Genomic DNA, 19,119 nt, shown 5'->3' on the forward strand with positions numbered 1-19,119 from the left:
CTTCTCTAGTAGCCCCATTTTCAACGCCTGCTCTCTCATGATGTTCCCTGTCCTCTCTCTGCTCCTTCACAGCCACTGTCGGAGGCCCCACCCTCCAAGGTAAAGTTCAGTGTTCTGGAGTGCTGAGGCTTCCAGAAGCCCATGGCTGAGACCTGCTGCCTGGCTGCAGTCAGGGCCGCTGCCTCCAGCTTTGGGTCTAGGACCAGAGGTTACTAATTTGCGATAATTATCACCATGGTAACCAGGGACCCCAGCTTGTTTGGGACATGTCAGATGAGCTCTCAAGTTAAACTTCCTTCACTTTCTGACAGTAAATCTGACTCGGATCTCTCAACTCCACTCAGCACTGCCCCACTCAAGGGGTTCAGGAGCCAGAGGATGGCCAGTCCTTCCTAGTGTCTAACTCACATCCTCCTTGCTGCCCCACTGCCCCATCGGCCCTCACCTCCTCATACAGTCGCCGCAGGAAGTCGATCTCCTGGGTCAGGGCCTCCGCATTGGCCTCCAGGTCTGATTTGCGCAGGTAGGCGCAGTCCACATCCTGAAGGGGAGAATAAGCACAGGGTTTCACCGGGGAGACAACAGGGAGCTCTACAAAATAGGGTGGGGTGGTACCCCAGGGGCTGGCATCATGGTCTTGGTGAAGCACTCCATGAAGTTAAGGGGACAGGAGTAGGTCTGGGTAAGGATGGGGGAGTCCCAAGGTTCCAGACACTTCCTCTGGGGTGCAGTGGATTGATTCCTCTAGAATCTCTTACACTGTCACTGAAAACCTAGGATCTAGTGTTAAATGGTCTAATTCAAATGATTCTCCTCCCCCTCTGCTCTAGAATTGCACGGAAAAAAATCTAGATGGGTGGTGAGAAGAAGAGGTGTTCGGGATCAACTCTGTCTTGCAAGCTAGTGTGACTCAGGGCAAGATGCTTGACCTCTGGGCCTCAGCTGCCTGCCTCCAAGGGACGGGCTCGGGGACCCGCTGAGAGTCGGAGTGATGGGGCCTGTGCAGGGCCAAGTGTTAGAGCTGAGGAACAGGGCGTTGTTCACCCCAGCACCTCCCTGTTGCGGCCTGAGGAGAGAGCTGTCCCCTTGGCCCTGCTCTTTCATTTGCAAGTCTTGCCCACTGCCTGCCAGGCATGTGGTAAGTTGGTGGGAAGACATGGCCAGAGGAAGGTACCGTGGAAGGGGAATAATGTTGCCCTGCCTGAGGCAGGCAGTGTGCACTGATGTTGGGGTGACCAGGGAGCACTGGCGCATTTGGGGGAGAGTTGGGGGAAAGGCTGTGCTGTGTGATTCTGGGGAAGTCTCTCAGCCTTTAAGTCCCTCCTGCCTCTGCCCTCCGTTCTGAGTTGTGGGAGGTCACACACCTTTTTCAGGGTCACAAATTCATTCTCAGCTGTGGCCCTGAGTGCCACCTCCTCTTCATACCTGGGGACAAAGGGTGCAATGTTGAGTAGCCAGTTGAGAAAGAAAAGAGAATGAAGGCCCAGACAGACACATTCAAGGAACGGGGTCTTTGGAGGAGGCAAGAAGAAAAAACTGTTGGACTAGGAGATACTTTGTCCCTCCCTTTCCTCTGGACACTCAAGCAACCCATGTCACTGAACACGCTTCCAGTTTCAGAGACTCATTTCCTGGGGCGGGGGTTGGGGACAGGGTGGGTGCCATGAGCTCTTCATAGGCCTTTCTGGATTGTAACTCTCTGGGGGCAGGACGCCTGCCCTAGCTCTGCTCACCCCCTCTCCCTGCCCCCTATTTTCTTACCCCCATCCTACACAGGGCCCAGCATTACAGCTGGAACACAGAATCGATGATCAACAAGTGATGCATTCATGAAATAAACGCATCCTGATGAGGGAACCTGAACCGCTCAAATTCTCTCCAGAGCTGAAACCCCCAAGTCAGAAAAGAAAAACTTTTGCCACAAAATTTTGTCCCTGTCATTGTGTTCTTCCTGCTGGAAGCTTCTTTTTAAGGTCCAACCTAACTCTATCGCTGTGACTTAGCCCCTCTCCTCTGCCCAAGCCCGCCTCCTAGGCACTCACTTCTTCCGGTAGCCCTCCAGCACCTCCTGCACGTGGTTGAGCTCGGCGGCCAGGCGCCCGCTGTCGGCCTCCACGCACTCGGCCTCCCGCCTCAGCGTCTCGATGTAGCCGTTGAACAGGGGCTCCAGGTTGCTCTCGCAGCACTGGCGGTTCTGGTAGAACTGCCACTTGGTCTCCAGCAGCTTGTTCTGCTGCTCCAGGAAGCGCACCTGGTATGGCAGTGAGAGGAGAGTTGGCGGGGGAGCCAGGACTCCCAGCCTTCCTCGGAGGAGGCAGAGCAAAAACAGAGAGTTGTGCAGAGGCCAGGCAGTGGAGGGCAGGGGCGCGGCTGGGCTCTCCAGGCTTTTGGACACACTGGGAGAATCCTTGGCTCGTGATTACTTGCTCAGGCTCAAGGAGGTCTGAGCGGGTGGGGCTGGATTAGAAGTGTGAGAAACCAGGGGCCTGTGCTGGGTTACTGTTGGGCTGGGAGGACAGGTAGGGGTTGAGGACAAGGACAATCAGGAAGGCTTCTGGAGGAAAGGAATGGAGAGCAGGGTTGGGAGGGATAAACTAGGATGAAAGCCTTTTACTATGAGCTCTCCAGGGCAGGGCCTGTGGTTTATCTCTCTGTGTCCTCAATGGCAAGCCTGGGACTTGATGCGCAGTTGTTTGAATGGATGGTCAAGGAGGGCAAAGGGATTCCTAGGGGAGGTGGGAGAGAGGGGAGTGGCTGGAGCCAGAGACATGGGCGGCAGGTGGGGTGTGGTTCGAGGTGGCCTAAATTCCTGTATTGGACACTCAGATGTCTCTGAAGGCCAGGCAGGAAATGTGAGTAGGGGAAGGTTTTGGAAAATAGGGAGGGTGAGGACTGCAGAGAAGAGAGGCTTGCGAGCCTTTGCTGGACGTCAGTCACACTGGGGAGATGCCATGGCAACAGCACATTGCACTGGCCAGAAAGGATGTCAGCAAACAGGACTAGTGCCTCCTGGCCTCCAGTTGTCCACTTCTCATACATTTCAGTTGGCATCAGATGTTCTTTGCCTTTTCGCGTTGGTATCCCTCCCCCACCTAATGAGCGCAGCTAGGAAATCCCAGGTTAGAACCTCCAGAAAAGGGGGACGGGCATTGCTGATGTTGTCTGGGATAACTTTAGGTGGCCTTAGCTGACAGGGCTTGAGCGGTGGTGGGGTCTCATGGCTACCATGGCCCCCATGTTTTTTTTTTTTTTAGAGGCATGTTTTATTTATTTATTTGTTTGTTTGTTTGTTTTGTTTATACATGCACTGGGTACAGTCAGAAGCGCGGGAGGGTGAGAGAACCCACCAGAGCCAGAGCGGGGAGCAGAGCAGGCAGAAGGACCGAAGTACACTGCTGAGGGGAGCAGCGGGCGGCAGGAGAGGTCTGCGCGCCATGTGGGACCCTCCTCCGGTGGCCGGGGAGCAGCCGGGGATCAAACCGGCGCCGCAGAGGCCGCGGTCAGCTTCGCAACCCAGCGCTCAACCGCTGCGCCACCGGGGAGGCCCGGCCCCCATGTTTTAAAGTCCTGTCAGCTCATTCCTGCAGCACACACAGCTCTGGGGAGAATACTGGGATTGAGAGGACGAGCCACTGCCCAGTGTCACACAGTATTGGTGGATGCATGGATGTGGCCATCAGGCAGCCTCCTCTGCTCCCTGGACACCAGCACTCAGGGCACAGTGTGCTGGAGGGGCACAGGACAGGAACCCCAAACTTTGGGCCCCCTAGCCTTAGGGGTCTGGAGAGGTTGAGTCTGGGCTTGGAGTTCTGCCCGACCAGCCATTCTCGGGGGCCCTTAGGTGGACCACTGGCCTGTAGCCCTGTCTCCTTTCTCTTAGGACCAGACTAGCGGCAGCGATTCTCAAACGTCAGCCCTTCCCAGGCTGATGTCAGGATTTTCTCATCCCCAAGTGCTATTTTACTCACGACATTTACACTTAAATGGTATTAAAGAGTAAGTTTATATTACCACCATAGTTGTAAAACCCCTATCTCTAGGCATGCATAAAGGAAATAATAGAACATTAAATTTAGCTAAAATTGTTACCCCGGACAACTCTGAAGAGTTCTTTACCCAACACTCTCTTATTAAGTCTTAATTCCTTCACCCTCTTAATTAAAAGTAGGAGAGCAGCGAGTACTAGAGAGAGGCTAAAGACATAGGAGCACCCAAGGAGATGTTCTCCATCTGATAGAGGGCTTGAGACAGGAAAGGAGATAAATGTTCTCAGTAGGTATTTCAGTGTTAATGAATGCCTTTTGTCTGTACCACCTAAAATAATCACATAACAGATCAGCAATCACACTCCCCATTCCTAGAGATTGGCTCAGCTTCTCCCAGGACTTCCAGGCTGCAGAGCGACCTCCCGGAGGTTATACCTGGTAACAGCCCTAAACACTGGGACCCGCGCCCTCCTGGATGTCTGAGCTCTGCAAATCTGTGCATCTCCTCGGATCAGACCAGGAGCTGGCCCGGCCCCCACCCCCCGTCTCTGACTAGCCCTTCAGTGCCTTGCAGAGGAAAAGGCATTCAGGAAGGGTGTGATCAAGGACACCCACCTTGTCGATGAAGGCAGCAAACTTGCTGTTGAGGAATTTGATCTGCTCCTTCTCCTCATGCTTCACCCCCTGCGCGTTGGGGTCGATCTCCAGGTTGAGGGGGGTGAGCAGGCTCTCGTTGACAGACACGGTGGTGATGCAGGGTGGGCTGGGTCCGCACACGCCCCCGGAGCGGTACCCGAAGCTGCTGCCGCAGGAGCCGGCCCTGAAGCCCCCGCAGACGCTGCGGCTGCCGAAGCCCCCGGCGAGGCCGCGGTAGCAGGAGACGCCGCGGTAGGGGGCGGCGGTGATGCAGCAGCGGCCGGGCCGGGGCCCGCAGGCCGAGGCGCAGCTGAAGGCTCCGGGGCGAGACGAGAGGCAGGGCATGGCGAGGCGGCGGCGAAGTCTGGACTGGACCCCGAAGCCGGCGCTGCGCCTTATATCGCGGCCAATGGCCCGGGGAGGGAGCGCGCGGTCAAGGCATTTACGAGCTTGGGGTCGGGCTCGCGCCTGGTCGGGCGGGGAATCAAAGCGGGCCGGGTCGCCCCCATAAAACGGCGTTCGCCTCCTGCCCGCGCTTTATGGAGCAGGGAAGGGCCGGGTCAGCTCGCAGCCGGAGCGCGGCGGGCCCCTGGGCGCGCCCCTCGGCTGGGCGTGCTGGGTCGCCGGCTCCGCAGCAGGCTGGGCGCGGGGCGCACCCGCCCTCTGGGCCCCCAGCACCGCCCCGCAGCCCGGCGAGCCTTGGGCTTGGAAGCAGACTCGCCTGTGTGGAGAGGGAGGGGTCCCTGAAGCCAGGCTGGCAGGTGCACCTCATGACCTCGGACAAGTGAATAACTTTCCTGAGCCTCAGTTTCCTCATCTGCAGAATAGGAATCATAACAACCCGAGAGCTGCTGGGCGGAGCTAATGAGATAGTGCAGGAGAAAGCATTTAGGGCCCTGGCTCGCACTTAGTAAGCGCTCAGTAAATGTTTGTTTGTTTGTTCTGCGCTACTGTGATTAATTTGTCACTCCTCGTCCTGTCTCTCTTTGGGCAAAGACTTTCTCTTCTCTCTTATTCAGAACTCAGCTCCTATCGCCTCTCCTACTACGTGTCTTGCCAGCTCCTCTCTGACCTCTAACTAGTCCTCCCTAACTAGTCCTCCCTGATCTCCCAGCCCAGCTCCCTATACCCCTCAGCACCCTGCTCAGGGGAGGGCAGAGATTGCACTTAGGTGGTGCCTACGATGTTCAGGGGCTTAAAAATTGTGCTGTAGTTGAGGTCAGTAGTATTGCTGCGCCCATTTACTTGATCAGGAAGGAGGGCTCAGGGCGGTCCAGTGACTTGTTCAAGGCCAAGCATGGGAGGCTCCATAAAGGGGCCCAGTCAGAATCTGAAAGGCGGCTCCCAGCGCTTCCCCATGCCAGTCCCTGGCAGGGTCTGAGCCTGTGCTGACTGAGCTGAATTCTTCTCCCAGGGAGGAGTGTAGACTGCCAGGCTTTGGGATCTTAGAGAAATCAGACTGATCCAAAGCTTTTCCCTCAACCAATGCTTGGTCATGGCCACCAACTCTAAAAGGTCATCACCCATCATAAAGGAAGTTGCTTATGTGTCCAATTATCAGCAGAGGAAACCTGAGTGCAGTCAGTAGGCAGCATAAAAGAGAAACATGCAAATCAGCCTTGGCTTCCTTTGCTTTTAAATATGAGTTATTATTGTGCAAAGGGTAATTAAATCCTGGCACCGCAGAGGTCATCATGACTAGTAGCGCCTGCTTTGGGATGCCTGGCATCCCCTCACTTGCCTTTGCCAACACTGTCGTGCGCCTGGTATCCTAGAAAACAGGAGAACTTTGAAAAAGACCTGGTGCTTACGGTCTACTTGAGGGAGGGAGTTTGTCTGGTGGGGTGTGGAATCGCAGAAGCGCATGGCAGGGATGGAGGTGGCAGGTTGGGGGTTTTAGCACAAGTGCAGCGAGAGCCACCTGGAGCTGCTCCTCAGTGGCTACACGGGGACGCTGAGGTGGAGGCTGAGTGCGTGGAGGCTGCGTGCAGAGGTGCTGGAGGGCACGGGAAGTGATTGTGGTGGTGGGGGGCCCACGTCGCTCAGAAGGGCTGACATGATGGGACAGTTGGGAGCTGTGAGAACTGGCTTCACAGATTTTTTTCTTCTCTAAGCCCCTGTGTGCTTTCATCAGCTTTAAAGGCAGGACAGGGAAGCCCATGGAGACACGTGAAGCTAAGATGTCAGTTAAGGGCCTTTGCCCATTGTGCTATCAGCTCTGAGGACAGGCACTCTATCCTGTCACCAGCGCCCCCATGAACCCCTTCTGAGCGCTTACTGTGTTCCTCTGTTGTGCTAGGGATTGGGGGTACAGAGACCCACGCTACCTCTACTCCACCGCTCACACCCACTGGGGTGGTTGCTCGTCCAGCTCTAAACCCGGGCAATCAGCTTGTGATGTTAGGGTAATGACACAACCAAGATCTTTAAAATGAATACTGCTTGTTACATCGGAGAAATTGGAGATGTGGGTGAGAGCGACGTTTAGACATGGGGAGAGGGAGAGGCAGGAAAGGAATATTTCTGACATCCTGGAAGGGATGTAACAAGTCAGGTTGGGGCGGTTGCTTCTCTGTTCTGTTCCTGGCCATATCTTTGAATAATCTCCCTTTTTCCAAATATTGTTATTTTCTGAAGATCTGCAGGGGAGGTTGCTCTGAGGCCATGGCAGAGAATGAGCTTGCTGGAATTAAGCAGGTGAGTAGGCCAGGGGCGAGGAATCCTGCAGGCCTCAGGGGCATCCTGTCCTCCCTCCTTCAGTTAATAAGCTCATATTTTATTCCCACCCACATAAGAGCATTTTCCTTCCCACACCTCAGAGGAGCCAGAGGGAAGGAATTCTCTGGATCTTTCTTTGCAGAGAGGCCCAGATTGCCGGATGAACTTTCCAAAGTAACACCCTCTATTTTGCTGGAGTTGGAAAGCTGAGTTCTCTGACCCGCGACTCCTGGACCTACAATTCTGACTTGCTTTGCAGTTGGGAATGATATTGGGAGTTCCCCAGGGCTGGGCTGGGGGAGGTGGGGTCCTCTGAAAAACTTCTGACACAAGTTAACTGTACCTGTGTGGCAGGGGAGACTCAGGGGCCAATGCCCACAGCCTGGAGAAGAGACCTGCTTCCTGCAGAACATGTGCCAGGAGGTGGGCACTGGCGGGGAATATATTAGTCATCTCCAATTTCTCTGTCTCAGGTCAGATTGTGTACGAAGGGAACAGAGAGATGCATGACTGAGGGCTGTGGAGAAGGTAGCTCTGTGTGTGTGTGTGTGCGTGTGTGTGCGCGCACACCTGTGTGGAGAAGCAAGCATGAGCTCTGTCCTGTCCGACTCTGTGTGGTGATATGAATGGTTATTAACCCCACAGGAAACGAGAGTCATCTAAAGCGACATCCAGACCCCTCAGTCATTGCTGAACGACTGGATCTGACGAGTACTCCATCGTGGCTGAGATCCGGGCTAACTATGATGACATTGCCGGCTATAAGGGGTCAAGGCCGAGAGCTGGTACCGCACCAAGGTGGGCAGCCCAGGACACGTGGCAGTGGGGGTTGTGGGGACTAGACTAGGAAAGGCTCCTTTGTCTAGGGACTCTGATCCCTGGTGGTGTAAGGGGACGCGGGCAGTCTCAGGCTGGGTGTCCTGGCGGGGCTGCCTCGTGTGGTTGCACAGGCTGAGCACTGTGCCGCCGGCGCTGTCACCCACGGGGTCCTGAGTGGGCAACATGTGCCTCTGAGCCTCACTGGCCTCCGCTCCCCCCTCCCCCCAGTGTGAGGAGATGAAGGCCACGGTGATCCGCCACGGCGAGACCCTGCGCCGCACCAAGGAGGAGATCAACGAGCTGAACCGCATGATCCAGAGGCTGACGGCCGAGGTGGAGAACGCCAAGTGCCAGGTAAGCTCACCGTGCCCTGGCCAGAGCGGCTGGGGCGACCCAGGCGGCAGTAGGTGCGTGTGCCAACCTGGAGCTCACCCTCGTGCTCACCATCAGCACAAGCAGAGTCCCCAGCTCTGGTCCCTCAGGGAGGCCCAGGTGACGCAGCCGAGTGGCCTGTTCCTGGCTAATCCCAGCTGGGAGGGAAACATGAGGCACTTGCAGCAAATGGACCCTGACCAGTGGCTCACACACCCTCTTATTCTCTTGTGGGCTCTCAGAACGCCAAGCTGGAGGCCGCCATGAGCCAGTCTGAGCGGCAGGGCGAGGCCGCCCTCAGCGATGCCTGCTGCAAGCTGGCAGGCCTGGAGGAGGCCCTGCAGAAGGCCAAGCAGGACATGGCCTGCCTGCTCAAGGAGTACCAGGAGGTGATGAACTCCAAGCTGGGCCTGGACATCGAGATAGCCACCTACAGGAGCCTGCTCAAGGGCGAGGGGCACAGGTGGGCGCTGCCCCAGATTTGGGTCAAAGCCTTGTTTGCATAGACCTCACCCATGTATTCGTGGCACAGCTCCTTAGCACCCATTTCTTCTGCTCCTGCTTGGAACTCCTGTGGGCCCTTCCCTGCCCTGAGGAGAGGCTAGGGACAATAGTCTTTATTGAGGTCCTCTCCCTGGTTTCTGGGGCTCCCTGCATGATTTAGTTAGGGACAGTGGCTTGTTGGTAAATTTTTAATAGTTGACTCTTTGAGGAAAAAAAAGCCCTGATTTATCATACTTGTTGATTGCAGTGGTGTAAAATCTTCCATATTGCATGATTTAAGCTACCACTGTCACTTGATGTAGAGTTGACTAGAAATAGGTGAGAGAGGTCTAGAATCTGGTGGGAGCATGTTCCAGAACACCACTGATTAGGAGGCCTCAGTGGAACAGGCAAATAGATACATTTCTATTAGAGAGATGACAGTCTTGTGGCTCAGGGGGGCTGCGACACTCCAGGTCACGTGGCCGATTGGTGGGGCTGGGGGAGCCAGACTGGCCTGGGTGTGCGGGAGCAGTAGGGGGCCTCTGTATCTTGCTGCATTTCCTCGAGGGTTCTAGAGAGCCTGCTGCTTGGGTTCTTTTGGGATTGGGTTAGGGAGCTGCTGAACTATAAGGGCTGCTATAGGACCCAGACCTTCTCTGGACTTCTGGGGGTGGGCCCTGGGTGATTCCTAGGGTGACTGGGTTCAGAGATGGTGACACGATGTCTTCTGGCATCATTGTAAGGAACTCATGCCTAATTCTCATGCTTTCCTCTCCTGTATCAGGCTGTGTGCAGGCATCAGTCCCTTGAATAGCTGCGAGTGATTCTGGCCTGAAGAGAGACTCTGAAGTTAGACTGTGGGAAGAACATTTGGACTCTAGGGGCGGACACTCAGGGTGCAGGGGTTTCAGTCACTGCCAGCCACACGTCCCAACTCCTTTATGGTAACTACCATTCATTCTAAAGGATTTTTTTTTTAATTCCATGAATGAGTGAAATTATACATTTTTTCCTTCTGACTTATTGATCTGTGGTTTTGATTTACATTTCCTTAATAACAAGTGATGGAGAACATCTTTCCATGTGTATCTGTTGGCAATCTGTATATCTTATTTGGTGAAATGTCTATTTTTAGATCCTCCACCCATTTTTAAATCAGGGTGCATGGTTTTCTGCTGTTGAGCAGTACAAGTTGTTTATGTATTTTGGATACCAACCCCCTTGACTGACCCATGGCTTGGAAATATCTCCTCCCATTCAGTAAGCTACCTTCTTGTTTTAACAAAGGTTTCTTTTGCTGTGCAGAATTTTTTTTAGTTTGCTGTATTTACATTTTCATTTATTTCTTCTTTTTTATGGTGAAAAATTCACAATTAGAATCAGCCAGACTCCGTTTAGAAGGTATTAATTTTGTTGCTAACACCCAAAGCATCCTAGTCATGAGCCAGTCAAACTTATGCCTTTTCTCCATCCGGTTTGATGAGGGTGTTGACCTTGGCCACATCAATGTCACAGAGCCTCTTCACAGCCTGTTTAATCTGGTGCTTGTTGGCCTTGACATCCACAGTGAACACAAGTATGTTGTTGTTTTCTATCTTCCTCATGACTGACTGAGTGACCAGGGGGATCTTGATGATGGCATAGTGGTCAAACTTGTTCCTCCCAGGGGAGGGGGGGTGGGGGGGCATGCTTTTCTGAGGATATTTCAGTTGCTTTTAGAGTCACCACCGCAGGAAGGCGGTTGATATGTGGGTCTTTTTTTTTTTTTTTTTTTTTTGCATTGTGAATGCCTTTCAGCAACGCTTTCTCGGCCTTCAAAACTTTCACTTAGGTTTTGGCTTTGGGAGAGGACGCTACTACCCCCTTTGATTTGGGCTCCATCTTTGTGAAGAGTTCTTAGTTGTCCCTCTTGTTTCTTTTGCTGTTGGAGATGAATGCACAAAGACATTAAGGTCTAGGGCCTCCCTGGTGGCACAACGGGTTAAGCACCACACTATGAAGCAATCCGCAGCCTCTGCAGCACAAGTTCAATCCCCGGCCAGCCAGGGAGCAACCCACATGGCAAAGCAGACCTCTCCTGCCTCGCTTGCTGCTCCCCTCAGCAATGTACTCCAGTCAATCTGTCTGTTCTGCTCCCCACTCTGTCTCTGGTGAATCCTCTCCCCCCCCATCTTTGGCCTGTACCCCAGCTCTTGTATGCATAAATAAATAAATCTTTTAAAAAAAAGACATTAAGGTCTATGTCATTGAATTCAGGCTGCAGTGGTGATAGCCCTGGGACTTAATCCCTAGGCTACCAGGGGTTAAGTAAAAAAATCCAATTTGAGTTGATTTTTAGTATATAGTAAAAGATAGTGGTCTAATTTCATTCTTTTACATGTGGCTGTTCAGTTTTCCCAGTACTAGTTATTTAAGAGATATTTTTTTCTTCATTGCATGCTCTTGACTTCTTTCTTTGTGATAAATTAGTTGCCTATACATGTGTGGCTTTATTTCTGGACTTTTGATTCTATTGCATTGATCTGTGTACCTGCTTTTTTTTTTTTTTAAAGATTTATTTATTTTTATACAAGAGCTGGGGTACAGGCCAGAAGCATGGGAGGGTGAGAGGATTCACCAGAGACAGAGTGGGGAACAGAACAGGCAGACAACTGAAATACACTGCTGAGGGGAGTAGCGGGCAGGTGTGACAGGAGAGGTCTGCTGCACCATGTGGGAATCTCCCTGGCCGGCCAGGATCAACCTGCACTGCAGAGGCTGCGGACAGCTTCACAGTGCTGCACTCAACCCGCTGTGCCACCGGGGAGGCCCTGTATATCTGTTTTTTAAGGACAATACCATGCTGTTTTGATTACTTTAGTTTTGTAGTATAGTTTGAAGTGAGGAAGCTTAATAACTCTTCTTGTACTTTTTTCTCAGAATTGTTTAATGAATAATACAAGAAATATACTATTTATAAGAAATGAACTTAAAACATAAGGCTATAAATTGAAAGCAAAGATAAATGTGTTAAGGTGATTTTTTAGAGAATCAGAGTGCATTGCACATAGTAGAAATGAGTAATTTTCATGAGGTACTTTAGTTTATGTGCATGAATATGTATATAGGTACTGATTCATGAAATAAAATATATTACTTATTCTGAGTTGTGGTTAATGGTTAAAAAAATTTGATCACCAGTAATCTACAGAACCTCTTGCTGATATACACCAGCAGATATATACCACAAAACACATAGCAGCATTGTTTGTTATAGCAAAAAGATACACATCTGGATAGCCAAAGCAGAACAAATAAATAGTAATACATCGAAATACTATACAACACTGAAAAATGAATAAAGCTACATGCATCAAAATGGATGGATCTCACAGATATTGAAGAGAAAAAAGCAAATTTTAGAAGCACATAGAGAATTCTATTTATATAAAGCTTAAAGGTATCCAAAACTAAATACTTAGGAATTTATACAGAGATAAAATAATTAGGAAAAACAAGGGACTGCTTAACACAAAAATTCTGGATAATAGTTATGTTGGAGATTAGATGGGTTTAGAGTTGGAAGCTGCTGTGATCAGAACAGTTCCCACGGGGGACTTCAAAGGTACTGGTGGGTGTATGAGGATTTGTTTTATGACTATTGCTATTTAAATCCTCTTTTTCCACATCCTCTTTTGTATGTGTGAGAAATTTATAAAACAAAAAGCTTGTGTTGTCTAGTCCCTGCTATTCCTTCATTTTAGAGTCATTACCCTGGATTATCTAGCTAGCTTAGGAACTGGATTCCCTAGTTCCAGTCTCTCTACCTCCTGTCTGTCTTCCACATTGTACCAGACCGGCCTTCCTAAATTACATCTCACATCAGGCCACTGTCGTACTCAAGCACCTTCTCTGGCTTCCACTGCCCACTCCATAAATCTAAACTCTTCTGCTCCATTTTCCCCACCTGAACTACCATTCCTTCTCCCTCTTCTTCCTTCAACGCCCATCCCAGGCCCCCTACTTTCCCATCTGAGCTCGCAGAATGTCCCTTTTACCCCTTGTCAGAACTCTGTAATGGTGACAAGGTGAGGTCACAAAGCCCCCAGGAAGGAGCGGCCTCATCCTCAGAAGTGAGGATTCTGGGAATTCCTCAAGCTGGATCTGGGCTTCGGTGCTCATCGCAGATTTGGAGGTGATGGCAACTCTTTCTCATGGTGAAACTTGTCCACATGGCTCATTGGGTCACATGGGATGAGGGGTCTTGGGTTCCATCCATATCTTTTGGGCCCAGCTAGACATGAGCTTGTTAGCTGTGTGTACAGCTTTGAGGTGTGACTGCAGGAAAGGGGCCAGGGCAGTAGAAATAGGTCAGAGATGTATGGAAACAATGTTTTCTAGCCTGTTCATGCGCATTCCTCCATACCCCATCTACCGTGGAAAGATATTTGCACTGGGCTGGCATGAGCTGTTCCTATTCTCCGGGTTGAAGGATGTGTGTGACTTTATGTCCTTCAGGGCAGAGAGCAGATGCATGGGCTTAAGACAGGTCTGGCTCAGCCATGGCCCGGCAGGATTATTCACATGGTTCTGGGTCCCTGCTTCATGGCACCGTTGTAGACTGTCAGCCTGCCCAAGGAAAGGTGATGGCAACAGCAGTACCTGCCTGCCTATTTCACAGGTGCCGGTGCGCCCCAGTGGAGATGGTGGAGCTACAGCACTTTGGAGTGCGAGGCTCTGTGCAGGTGTCAGCTCCCATGCCTATCTGCTGGGAATCGGCATGTGGAGGCCAGACGCAGGAAGTGAAGGGACTGATTTTGTCACTTACTGACAGCACTTGTCATAGTGGCCTTGAGTTTGGGGAAGCAGCCAGTGTTTGGGTCCCTGCCATTGATGAAGTTAAGGAAGTTTTTTCAGATTCTTAGATTTTTAGGAATGACTGTTGAATTTATTAAAGGCCTTTTGTATTGATGTAGATGACCATCTGGGGTGCGTTACAATAATTGATTTCCTAGAGTTTAGGAGTAAATTTATGTGATCTCACTTCAAAGACTCAGCTCCACAGACTGTTGTCCTTTGTGCCTGGGTTCATGCTACCCTTGGCATCTCCAGGCCTGGTGGAGCAGCTCCCACCGTGCCAACCCAGTGCATTTCATTTTCCCAACTGCCTTTGGGGACCAGAAAGGTTAGCAAGCCCATTTTACAGAAGAAGAAATAGAGGCCCAGAGAAGTTAGGTGACCTGCTGGTGACAGCAGGGGGGTGGGGGTATGGAAATTGTCCTTCTGGCCTCAGTCGAGTGCCCCTTGTCTGTTCTTCTCATCTCCCTGGTCTTCCTCCCTACCCAACTTGCCTGAAACCCACAGTGTGAAGAGGTGAAGGAGACCATGCAGGGCCTGAGGCACAGCAAGGAGGAGCTGAACAGGCTGAACCAGGCCATCCAGCAGCTGACCGTGGAGGTGGACAGTGCAAAGAGACAGTCTAAGAGTGGGACCGGGGGACAGCAGAGTGGCGATGGGGTAAGGGATCAGGTATTTATGGCAACTAGACTATAGTCCTTGTCTTTTGGAATTGGTGGGCAGAGTTTCTCTGTGTGAGTGTCTGAATAAGCAGGAGTGTGGCTGGAGTGTCCATAGCGCTTACATTAGCCTAGGACTCTGTATTTCATGTGGGTGAATAATTGGCAGGTAAGTATATACGTACGAAGGCGCATGCCTGTTTCTGTCATATTTTTGTATCCATGTGCACACTTTTGTCTCTGTGTTTTGTTTGTCCTATTCGGCATTAAATTTAAACCCATTTTTAGAAACGATCTCAGGTTCTGAGGGATATATATTTGTGGGGGTTCTCCCTATTCCAGGAGCTTGTGACTTTGAGGAGGGATGAACTGTTCCAGTTCCAGGGGTGGCAAGTGAGCGGGGTGGGGGCCGCCAGGGTTCAGTGTCCCGTCAGCTACAGCTGCTCTGACTTTTCCAAAGGTTCCCTAAGCAGCGAGCTCACTTCTTCAAGACGAGTGTTTATTGTTATTATTTTGCCCCAGAGACTATAAATTCTAGTCTCCTATGAAGGCAGGCTGTTTTCCCTTTGAATTTCGTCGATGAAATAATAATCCTAGCATGATGTACTAGGGAGCATTTGCTGCTTCCTCCATCCTAGCTCATATTAGACAAGCTACCTACTGGTGTAAAAGTTTCCCTTTCCGAACCGCCACCCTGCGAGGAGGGCAGACATAACACACATTTCGGAGCAGGCACACTCACTCTTCTAAGCCATTTGTAACCCCTCACTGGCGCTCCAGTCTCTGAGAAGCGTCTGGATTCTTGATGGGAGTGGGTGGGTGGGGACCAAGGCTGTCCTGTCTATGATCTTCCCTTTGCCCCCAGTCCAGCAAGCTAGCGCAAGCGAAGGACCTGCCAGCCCTTCAGGAGGAGGAGGGGACCTCAGACAATGCCAAGGGCAAGCTGGCCTGGCTGGAGGCTGCCCTGCAGCGGGCCAAGCAGGACATGGTGAGGCAGCTGCGTGAGTACCAGGATCTGATGATAGTGAAGCTCGGCCTGGACTTTGAGATCGCCACCTACCGCAAGCTGCTGGAGGATGAGGAGAGCAGGTGAGGCCAGGCACTGTCTCTGACGATGCACTCAGCCCCTGGGCCTCACAGTGGGGGAGGGTGGTGAGTGGTGACCTGGGTATCCAGGGACTTGTTCTGCTGTCAGTAACCCCCCGCCCCCCACTGTCTTACAGTCCTGTAGACAGAAGTCCCAGCAATGGAGCATCCTGGCACCTGGGATTGGGTGACTCATGAAGTCATTTGCCCCCAGAGTTTGAGAGCAGGGGTCAGTTTGTCCATTGAGACAGCAGCAGGGACCACAGCCAGGCTACGGGCAAGCAGGTCCCCAGCAAGTGCCTTCCCTCCTCAGTCCTCCAGGCCTTGGGCAGGCAGGGAGACAGGCACAGGTAGTGCTTCAGCTTGTTGCTCTAGACAGCAGTAGAGGTCCCAGGGCTGCCGCCCCAGCTGGGTCTGCCAGGCTGAGGGGAGGGGGAGGGGACTGAGCACAAGCACCCTACATTGATCATTTCCTCTGAACCCCATCAAAACCCTAGAAAGAGTCTATTAGCCCCATTTTACAGATGAGGAAACTGAGTCTCAGAGAGCAAGGGGCCACCTCAAGGACACACAGATGGAAAGTGGCTGGGTGAGGCTTGGACAGTGTTTTTCAGATAATTGAGCTATTTCCTTTGTGGTCTCTTCAAAAGTTCAAAATGCTCCCCCCACCCCATCTCTCCTTTCAAGCTAAACTGAGGTGGAAGAAAGTATAGACCTTTCACTTTCTTCCTCCTCCAAGAAGTCATCAGTGAAAATGAGTTAATTGAATGTAAAGCAGGAGAGATTGAGTCTAAAGGTCCAGAAGGAGTTTTTGATGCAAAAGTTGCAGGGGGTGGGGTGGCGGGGGTGGGGGTGGAGGGGTGGAGGGGGGTTGTCTGAGAACCAGACCGAGAGCCCAGCTGGAGCGGGTGTTTTCTTCTGGGCGGGTGGAGACTGTTCTGGAGAGCACCTGGCGGAGGGATGCGCTCACCTGCTCCCTGCTCCTCCCCGCAGGCTTGGTCTGGGATTCGGGGCCCGGAGCATCAGTAAGTACATAACAGGGCTGCCTCGGCCTGGGCTTCAAATATTATCCCCACCCCCCCCCCCCCCCCCCCCGCCTCTGTGTGCACCCTGGGATGGGAGGGGGGTCTGTGTCTGTCCTGCCTCTGAGCCTTCTGGGGTGACTGTGCGTGCTGGAGGTGGGGCTTCTTTGGTGTGGGCTGTTCTTTGGGGCCAGGCGGTTCCGTGGGTCTGTCCTCGGGCTTTATCCTTAGGTGGGTAGAATCCGGCGCTGACCTGGGGGCGCTGGGGGCTCCTGCCTCGCTCTTGGGGAGGGGGTACTGGGGATCTGTTGCTTTGGGGAGCTTCCCTCCTGCCCCTCGGTGGGGAGAAGGGTCTGCGCCTCTGTCCCGTGGGGGAGCTCGTGGGGCGTCTCCGGGGCCGTGGGCGGGGCGAAGGGGGTCTGCCTCCTGCAGCAGCCGCTCTCCCCCAGCCCAGGGCGCGCCTCCCCGCGCCGCGCCCGCCGCGGAGCCCGCGGGCCCGGACACGAGCGCCCCTGGCGGCGGCGGCGCGCACTGCGGCCCCCCGGTCTGCGGCGCGGGCCTGGCTTGCAGCGAACCCCGCGAATGCTGACCCCGTTCTGGCCGGCCCCGGAGAAGCCCAGGAGCCCTCACCCGAAGACTTAGCCCCGCACCCCGGCGCCCTCGCCCTGGGGCCGGCCCCCGCCTCGCCCGCGCTCTCGCCCGCCCGGAGCGAGCTGTCGGGGAAGCGGCTCCCCGGCCCGAGACACCAGCCGGCCCCGCAGCTCGCGCCCGGGCCAGCGCCCCGTACCCCCTCCCGACCCCCGTCCCGCTCCCGGGGCTCCTCCTCTGCAATAAAAGTTCTGCCGTGAACGGAGCGGCCGGGGTGCCTGCGCCTGCATTTCTCACGGTGTCCTCAGGACAACACTGGCTGGATTTGGAGGTGGGAGGAGATGGGGGACCGACCTGGGGGCACCTCCTCCCTTGTGGAGTCTGGGTTTGCACGGATCAGTTTGTGGTGACGCTATGGAGACAGTCTGGGGGCGGGGCGTGGAGTCAGAGTGCGCTGGTGAAATGCACGAAGGGAGGGTCTAGTACCCCCTCTCTTGGGGCCCACGAAGGGAGGGTCTAGTACCCCCTAGCCTGGGCCCAAGTTAGCTGCTCTTGGCCGAGGAGCTGAGAACTGCAGTCCTTCAAGTACTCACCCTGCAAGCAGTTGCTGAGCGGCCCTGAGGCTCAGGCACAGTGGCGGTGAGCACGGGGGTGATGCAGGATAAGAACAGAAGAACTGGAAAGAGGCGCCACGAGACCAGAAACCTGGCTCAGCTACATCAACGACACCCGCCTGGGTGGGGACGCAGGCCATCGACAAGGAAACGCCAGGATGAAGCTGAGAGGAGCTTCTACTGCCCCGATAGGGACATTCGAGGACATTCGAGGACAGGTGGTGGAAGAGATGGTCCTCAGAGGCTGGGGCTGGGGGGGTGTGAACACAACTGGGTGCCCCAGACCCAGGTTCTAGTGTAACAAGTGATTCGCTGGTGCACTGAGAACTGTGTACTGTGGTGGAGGGAGAATTGGGCTTTGGAATCAGGTGGAGATTTCTGCTCCGTCTGCACTGCAAGACTTACCATGTAGTTGGTCTGAGCTCACAGAGCAATTGGACTTTGTGGGTAGAAGATAGACCAGCTTGGGGGATAGGGTGGCCAGAGAAGGGCTGAGTTTCTGGGCCTTTTCCTAGCCACCCAAGCCCAAGAGAAGCCTCTGCTCAGGGAGGGCACATTCTTTTCTCTTGCACAAAGGATTACATCACCAGCAACCTCAGGAACAATGGCCCCTGCTTTCTGTGTCCCTGGGTGGGGCTAAGGTGCGTCATTGGCCAAAGGCCCTGGCTTTACCTTTTAAGGTAAGCTAGTGCCACAGTGTCTGCCGCGTTCTCCTGGGTCCCTGCCTGGAGAACAGGTATCCAAAAAGGCCCCCTTCCTGGATAAACAGAGCAGTCTCACGCCAAAGGAATGGGGCTGAAACCTGGCTGGTAGGCAGCCATCATCCAAGGAATGTACTTGGTCTGAGCTCATAAAGCAACTGGACTTTGTGGGGTAAAAGATAGACCAGCTTGGGGGACAGGGTGGCCAGAGAAGGGCTGAGTGCCACTGGGTATATGCATCAGCCCTGAGGGGTGAAAGCTGATCCACACCAGCCACATAAACATTCTTAGCAACACTCCTAGCACAAGCAGCTGCCTGATGGCAGAACCCCCTCTGCGCTTGTTCCTTGCATTCTGCTAGGAGGTAATACCATTCTGTGGCTTCTAAGGTCAGGTTTTTCTAGCTCCTGCTGTGCTGATCACTTCGAGGATCATGTCACTGCGGGAAGTGCAGAAGCAAGTATCCTCCGGAAGTTGTCCGGAGGGTCTGTGGCGAGCTTGTATCACAGAGGACTGGTTGCCCACATTCTCCCTTTCCAAGTCTCAAGGCTGGACCTGCTTGTCAGTCCAGGAGATACCAGGGACTGTGGGTCAAG

The 19,119-nt window shown here is 53.3% G+C and overlaps 1 protein-coding gene across 1 annotated transcript in view; it reads right to left on the bottom strand.

Annotated features, from left to right (window-relative positions):
- Positions 1-19,119, bottom strand: part of LOC311185668 (keratin, type II cuticular Hb1-like) — a gene marked incomplete at its 5' end in the record, with an annotated part of 29,264 nt that overhangs the window by 1,967 nt on the left and 8,178 nt on the right. The window contains 4 exons of the mRNA XM_084256373.1: positions 446-541; positions 1,365-1,425; positions 2,043-2,251; positions 4,602-4,939. Of these exons, the coding sequence (XP_084112499.1) occupies positions 446-541; positions 1,365-1,425; positions 2,043-2,251; positions 4,602-4,939 (704 nt within the window). The remainder of the gene's footprint in view (positions 1-445; positions 542-1,364; positions 1,426-2,042; positions 2,252-4,601; positions 4,940-19,119) is intronic.

The sequence above is a fragment of the Talpa europaea genome, assembly GCF_964194135.1.
Source record: "Talpa europaea genome assembly, chromosome: 15".
In the NCBI taxonomy this organism is placed as follows: Eukaryota; Metazoa; Chordata; class Mammalia; order Eulipotyphla; family Talpidae; genus Talpa; species Talpa europaea.